We start from the raw sequence: 8,186 nt of genomic DNA, 5'->3' as shown, positions 1-8,186 counted from the left end.
AAACTGTATATATATAAATCTATATATTTATATATATATATATATATATATATATATATATATATATATATATATATTGCTAATTATTATATTTTACGAATGATCGCAAAGTGCATCAAGTAGATCAAACCACCTTTTTATGAGCTGTGAGCTCAACAATTTCAGCAATATCTATCAATCGTATGAAATATAAATAAATATTCAATGTCTCTAAGCACTTTGATTAAAATCTCTAAGCACTGCGCCTAAGTGGGATTGCCCTCGGACGTAAAAGCCCGAGATTCCGCTACAAAAAAAAAAAAAAAAAAAAAAAAAAAAAACGATGAACCGATATGTGGCAAGAGACCGGCAATATCGCTGCTTAGAGCTCGTTAACAGATTGTCGCTCGCATTAAGGCCCCGGTGTCCCATCATGGGTGCACACACGTAAGCGCGCCCATGTAGGCATCTATAATTGAATCGCCGCTCGGCTTGCACGAACAATTATGCCGCAGCGATGGCACACGCACACACGTGACGATCGTCTCTCGAGTTTCGGGCGACGGCTGCTGATCGACGTGATCACCTGCTGCTCCACTCCTGCTGCTGCTGCTGCTGCTGCTCCTGCTCCTGCTGCTGTTGCTGCTGCTATTGCTGTTGCTGCTGCTGCTGCTGCTGCTGCTACTCCTGCCGTCACCACCGCCACCGTCGCTGACACCGCCGTCGCCACCGCTTCATCTTATTCGCTCATTTTGGCCTTCAGATCGCGAATTATACTCATCCTACCTACGTACGAACACGGCTAATTACACGCGCATACAACGTATAAATATATAAAGGCGCATCTCCATAGATTATTGATTGCCGGCTCGCGCGTCTGCATAATATATGTGCGGCGGTAGCGACGCTTTCCCTCGATTATCGAGCAATTTCAATCGGGGCGAGAGCGCCGGTATATCTTGTATATCTACCTCGGCTTTGTCGTTGCGCCTCTTTGGCTTCCCTTTCTCGGCCTCCCGGAGTGTCGGTCGTCCTGGAGGCTACCGCGTTTAAATTTGGCAGCCGGTGCTCGGCTTTTTGCTTTGCCTCCTTGGAAATAATGGAGCGACGCGCCCATAAACTTTTATAAACTTTGCATGATTTTCCATGAATGATAAGCCATCTTTAAACAAACAATTTTATGATACTGGAGTATTACAATTTTTTTCCAATTTTAAATAAATATATGACACATATTCGTTTTAAGAGTCTCGGTGAAAAAACAAAAAAAAAAAAAAAAATTATACGACAACATCGATACTTATTTATTCTCACTTTTTTTTGCGATACATTTTACATTTCAAAAGAATTGCAACTTACGATGGCACCTACAATATATCGAACTTTCATAAAGCTTATTCAATTAAGAATGTGGTATAATGGCTAATGAAAGTATTAATATTAAAAACTGTAATCTTATTGTCGTTCGAAATGATAAAAAATTTTATCACTGTATTGTAATGTAATTTTATTACTGTAATGATTACTTAATCGAAAAATCTAAGCTTAGATTATAGAGAACTTTTTTAAGTGACTTTCATATAAACAATTATGTTGACATCCTGATTATTTTTGTTCGTGTAGCTGTGATCCTTATGTGACATTGATTAAAACTAGAGATAAGGAAAAATGTATTATTGTTAGTTGATGTTTATGAAATTTCAAGTGCTTGTGCAAAAAATTGAAAAATTGAAAAATTGAAAATAACATTATATTCGTTTTCAATTATTATTTAGTGAGAACATAACAATTATCTAATCCTTTGTTCTACTATAAAATTTCCACTCTAAAAACTTTATGTATTAATTAAGTTTGTAATAACTTTTAAACATTATTTTCGATAACTATATTCTCACTGAGTTCGGCAGTAGTATGATATTTCGTAAAAAAATTATTTCCTATATAATTAATTAGCATTACACATGAAATTTTAAATGTAAATAATCAATGAAAATCAAAGGTATATTGTTAGAAATGCAATAGCAATTACATGCTTATAAGGTCTTTTCTAAATCGCTAATTTGAATATTCCACTTGAAACTAAATTTTGTAAATTTTGTTTATCCAATAATGTATACTGCACATTCCTTGGTATATTATTTATTAAACATTTAAAAATAGTTAATAAATAAAATTTTCATAATTATATTATGACAGTACAAGGTGAATAATTTAGCTACAATTAGAAATAATAAAAGGCTAATGTTAGAATTTATATTCTAATAAAAGAATTTTGAAGAATTGAATTTATTTTTCTTATATCGAAATTTTATTTATAGTAACTCAAAATTTAATAAGAATTATGTTACAAATATTTTAGGACTTACAAATTATCTCTGTCTAAATGAATCAATGAACAAGGCAATAATATTAAAATCGTTATATTAAAATAAATTAAAAAACAATAAAATAATGAGCTGCTCGTAATTAATTCTTTTGTTAATTTTAAATGTGATTTAAAACTAATTTCATAATGTTCGAGTTTGTTCATTGTTTGCGATACAACTAAACACGTTTATGGTATTAATATTTTTTAATATAATTGCTAAATCATCATTAAAGTAAAATATGATTCAATTTGATATATATATATATATATATATATATAAATATAAAACAAGCAAAACCGTAAATATTTGAAAATAAACGGGCGCTTTTGCTTATAATTATTCTAATTCATTCTCTGAAAACACTTGAGAATAATTACGCACTGATAGCTTAATATACGAATAGATATTTTAAATAATTATGACGCGTTTGCTTATTTGAACATATGCGAAATCACCTTTTACCTTATATGGCACGTCTGTTCAAACACTCCTTCAATTACTTTTTATTAAAATAAGTAACATACACGACACAAATATTCTAAATTATTTATATAAATATTAAACTATCGTATTAATATATATTGTTTAATTAATTAATGTTTATATTAAAACTTAATATTTTGTTTAAAATTTTTAATTATATTGACTATAAAAATTTTTATTTTACGTTCCTCGAGGCGGAAAATAGACTTTTTATTTATTAATTACTCGTATATTTTATAATTTAATAAATTTTAATATAAATCTTCAATTTGCTTATTAATAAAATTATATATATATGTATATATATATATATATATATATATATATATATAATATATATATATATATTTAAATTTATTGCAAACAATTGATAATTTATGATTATGCAACATAAAAGAAATATTAATAATTGGACAAGTTCTTAATACAATTCATTTTAATTTCCCGCGGATTTTTATTCTCCCCCGTGTTATTATTGTCATTATTATTATTATATTTTATCGGCAGCCGGTAAAACTTTAAAAATACATGTGAACATTGCACGTACGTTATTAACTACAAAAAGTATTTAAATATATTGTAAACATTAGAGTTCATTATTAATATATAATTAAAATATTTTAACTTATAAGTTTCGTTGAATTACCTTTATCTTATTGAACATCCCAATTAATTGATATTGTTATGAATTTATTACCGAAGTCTCATCAAGATTTTTGCAAAGCTGATTATTGGAACAATTTCTTTAAAAAGAGAGGGCACAAAGCATTTGAATGGTAGAAATAGTTTATGCAGTATTTATTTTAATCCTTCTTTATATTAAAAAAATTATATTTTAGGTATGGAGAATTTCTAGAATTAAGTAGTTATTTATTTAAATATATTCAACACAAAGATAAAATTCTTATAGTTGGATGTGGTAATTCAACATTGGGAATGAATCTCTACGATGCTGATTATAAGTTAGTTTCTTGTCCTCTTGTCTGCATAACAAATTTTATATGAAATTTTTATTTTCATAGAAATATTACAAATATTGACGTATCCCACATTGTTATCAAACAAATGCAAAAAATGAATAAAACCATAAGACCCGATTTACTTTTCCTTCAAATGGATGCTACCAAAATGACCTATAATAACGGAGAATTTAATATTATTTTGGATAAAGGGACGTTGGATGCTCTTATGGCAAATAATGATAATGATAGTGAAATATTAATTAATAAGTACTTTGAAGTTTGTATCTTCTGAAATTTTAATACTTACCGATCTGAGACGAATTAGAATACAGAAAATTATTTTAAACTGTTTAATGAAAAATATATATTATAGGGAATTGAACGAATCTTACCAAGAAATGGAAGATATATTTGTATTTCGCTTCTACAAGAACATATTTTACGAAAACTTCTTAAAGATTTTGCATTAACTTTTGCATTTCGTATAATACGTTGTCATCATGTAGAAATAAAGTCTAGAGCACAGCATGAAAAAACTATGCCCATTTTTATGGTCATACTTACCAAGTTTATGAAATTATCCCAACCGGTATGTATATATTTTCCAACTACACATTTACGTTTATTAAAATCAAATATTAATATTATAGTAGTACAAGTAGAGAAAAATTAAGAAAATATTTAAATGTAAAAATTTTTAAAGATCTTTTCCTTCCATTTTTAAAAGATTTTAGAAATTGGTTTGACGGATGACTCGTTGGTAAGATTGATCAGCACTGAAGAAGTTGTGGAACAGATCATAGAAACTCAGAAAGCCGCATCTGTGTGCAATAGTTTGTACAAAGGAAGCATCGCAAATGATGGGGAAATTTATCTTGATTTGCATAAGCCCGGTGAAAAAGAGCCAAGGTACAGAGTATACATTTTAGATCAAGTAATAGTGAAAGAACGAAGATCTTACGCTGCTTTTATTGTACCCCAAGGGAGGTAAAATATCGCATTTATTTTAACATGAAAATTAAATTTGTTTGAAAATAATACTGATTATAAATAACATAAAATTGTTAGAGAATCTGATTGGTTATTCGGTACAAAAGAAGGTAGACAAGAATTATTAAAATCAACGCAACAAGATAGATTAGCTATTGTTATTTTTCAAAGAGGGCAGAATTTTGAAACTCTTGAAAAAGTGAAAGATGAACTCGCAGAAAGTATCAAGATGTTTGCACCTTCTGAACTATCAAAAAATCACATTCCTTTCTTATCATTAGGTTCAGATATCGGAAAAAGAAATATTTGCTACGAAGGTAATAGTGACATAAGTGGGCCATTTGTCGTTGAAGAAATTGAAAATGAAAATTGCTTATATAGAAGATTAATCTTTTTGAATAATCTGTTTGTTATTCAAAGTGAAGTTAAATTAAAACAAGGTACAAATATAAATAATTTCAACATAATTCTTCAATATTAGGATATACATTATAATTAATTTAAACAGTTATGTCCAGAAGAAAGAAGAGTAAGTGCGTAGTAGATCCATATTATCTTGCTTGCAATCATCATCTCTACATGTCTCTTGGATTAAAAATTGCTTTAAAGAATTCAAACGTAGGAGAAAGTATTATCATTGGTCTTGGTGGTGGTGGATTATGTACATTTATTCGTCACTGCATTCCACAGGTATTTTCAACATAGTAAAAATATAAAAAAAATGTTAATATTAAATTTTTACCATTAATTTATTTAAATATTTTTTAATAATAATTTAATTTGATTCATAGTAACTATCAAACATGCATTTATATGTTATATTTTAGACAAAAATAATAGCTGTTGAAATAGATAAAACGATATTGAAAATAGCAAAAGAATACTTTGATTTAGTCGAAGATGAAAGATTAAAAGTTGAAATTAGTGATGGAATAGAATATTTAAATAAAAGTAGAATGCAAGGGAAAAAGTATGATGCAATACTATTTGATGTTGATAATAAAGATGCAACTGTGGGTATGAGTTGTCCACCAAAAGAATTTGTTGAACTTGATTTTCTAAGAACGATCAATAATTGTTTGACTAATGACGGTTTAATTATTGTGAATCTTGTTGCAAGAAATGAAAAAATTCGTAACGAAGTTTTAAATGACTTTCGAAAAATCTATAAATTTGTAGCATCTTACAAATTAAATGAAGATATCAATGAAATAATTTTTTGTTATAAAAATGAAAAAGATTTTCAAATTTGGAAAAACATGGTGCTAGAATCTGCTGAAGAGCTTAATAAACAAGTGAAATCAAACGATTCTGCTGTAGAAGAAATTTTTGAAATTTCCTCGGTGCTAGATAATTTAAAACTTGAAAGTTAAATGTAAAGCATTTAAAAAAACACTTGTGAACATTATTTTAAATACTAAAATATCTTTAATTAATGTATATAAATTAAAAATATAAGTAATTATTCAATAATAAAAGAAACTTCCATACTTTAATAAAAATAGTATGGATAATCGTTATTAGTAAATGGACTATTAGATAGTAAATGGTATTTTTCTATGTTTAATAATCCATAATAGTATTTAATATTCAATTTATATATTTTTAGTTTAGTATTGTACCGATTCAAGAAATGCATTATATAAATACAATTTATTATATTACATTATGAAAATATTTTTAACAAAATATTTGTAAAGACAAAAATAAACTGTCGCAACATATTTCTCTTTGTATTAGATGAATTCATTCTTTACTAATTAAATAAATAAATTATTTTAACGAATTCAATTATTATAAGAAAAATATTTGTCAGCTAATAACAAAATATAGGATTTAAATAAATATAAAGTATAATAGAAATTTAGTATCGAATTAAATTATAGAAAAACTATTTTTTAAATTTTAATTAAACATTAGCACAATGCTTGGCAATAAAAGTTTTTTACAATAAAAAGTGTAATTGGTAACTAAATATTAACAAACATTTTTAAGTACTTAATAAAATTTAAACTAAATGTTTAAAAAGGCATTTTGTTTTACAAAGTTAATTAAATAATTAACTATTAAGTTAATAAATAATTAATATTATATATTTGATTCGATATTATTTATTTTATATTTTTAAGCCGTTATATAAACCATTTCATTTTACTACTTTCGTTTTAAAAAGCTTACTTTTCGCTTTTTAATAAATTTTAAATACTTAATATTTTTAAACGAAATAATAATAAATTATACTTAAAAAGAATCTTTGTTACAAAATATGATACACAATGTTTATTCTTAATATATACATTTTTAGTTTCATATTCTCTGAAACTTCATTTGGTATGAATAATAGAACTAATATATTATTCTAAGATTTCTATAATAATTATTATTATAATATGTGCGTACATTTTTATTTATAAGAGTAAAAATTTTAAATAGATATATTAGGAAGATGTATCTTCGTTTTTGTTTAGTACAGAGAAATATCTTTATTGGTGATGCTTAATGAAAGATTCCCCCCCAAAGATAATCATACCTTACACACCAATTTATTTATGCTTAATTTCATAAAAATATTCAAAAAGTAACTCTCATAAATGAAATTCAAAAACCTCTTTATTCTATTCTTAGTTAACTCATTTTTTATTTAAAGTTTTATTTATTAGTATGATAGAAATACTGAATTTAAATATGTTACACATTATAATAAATGCAAAAATAAATTAATTAAGATACAAATATATATATATATATATATATATATATATAAAATTAATTTAATGCAACATTTTAAATAAATAGGCATATTTTTTATTACAAAATCATAAGTATATTTTTTATTGCAATGTACCAAATTATTTTAGCTACTATTGATGAGTTTGCGATAAAATGTAAAAGGAAATTCTTGTAGAACATTTTTTACATATTAATATGTAGCACAAACACACAGACAACTTTGGCAAACAGAATACAATATACATAGCATTTTGCTCAAAGTCAACCAGTTTATTTATCATTTCTTTATTACTACCTTCTTTGCTTCACAATTATCTTAACAAATATTTATCACTCAAATCTCAAACACTACATTTTTAATCTAAAACTATTCACACAAATTAATAATAATTTTTCTTTAAATGCAAAGACAGCAACATCCAAATTATTTTGTTATATTCCGTTATCCTTAAGCTACTTACTAGTTATTACAACTTAGCATCGCTTATTTATTTATGTACTTATACATTTATGTGATTTATCACAGAAAACTTTTACAAAGTATTTTAATATACCAACATTGTAAAACAGAAGCTGTGTAAAACAACGATAAAACACTACATTATCTTCTATCTTGTTTTAACTTTTCATTTATTCTGTTAAGAAATCTTGTATTATAAAGTCAAACCATAAA

At 26.0% G+C, this 8,186-nt stretch overlaps 1 protein-coding gene across 1 annotated transcript; it reads left to right on the top strand.

The window, feature by feature from the left end:
- The first annotated feature begins 3,445 nt into the window (after window positions 1-3,445).
- LOC105363657 (methyltransferase-like protein 13) lies at window positions 3,446-6,156 on the top strand. Its single transcript, XM_011501406.1, has 8 exons — window positions 3,446-3,607; window positions 3,671-3,793; window positions 3,854-4,070; window positions 4,167-4,382; window positions 4,521-4,780; window positions 4,862-5,223; window positions 5,292-5,473; window positions 5,611-6,156. The coding sequence occupies exons 1-8, from the start codon at window positions 3,516-3,518 to the stop codon at window positions 6,154-6,156; spliced, it is 1,998 nt and encodes a 665-aa protein (XP_011499708.1). The 5' UTR covers window positions 3,446-3,515.
- The last annotated feature ends 2,030 nt before the right edge of the window (window positions 6,157-8,186 follow it).

The sequence above is a fragment of the Ceratosolen solmsi genome, unplaced genomic scaffold (assembly GCF_000503995.2).
Source record: "Ceratosolen solmsi marchali unplaced genomic scaffold, CerSol_1.0 scaffold3, whole genome shotgun sequence".
NCBI classification, from domain to species: Eukaryota; Metazoa; Arthropoda; class Insecta; order Hymenoptera; family Agaonidae; genus Ceratosolen; species Ceratosolen solmsi.
Note: the sequence above shows the minus strand (reverse complement) of the source record. Positions and strands in the feature narration are given on the sequence as shown.

What these genes read in the sequence shown, in the direction of transcription:
- LOC105363657 (XM_011501406.1), top strand. Translation starts at nt 3,516, where the DNA reads ATGAATTTATTACCGAAGTCTCATCAAGATTTTTGCAAAGCTGATTAT. An exon ending in CTCTACGATGCTGATTATAA is followed by an intron (nt 3,794 to 3,853) that starts GTTAGTTTCTTG and finishes TTATTTTCATAG; the next exon opens with AAATATTACAAATATTGACG. An exon ending in TTTATTGTACCCCAAGGGAG is followed by an intron (nt 4,781 to 4,861) that starts GTAAAATATCGC and finishes TAAAATTGTTAG; the next exon opens with AGAATCTGATTGGTTATTCG.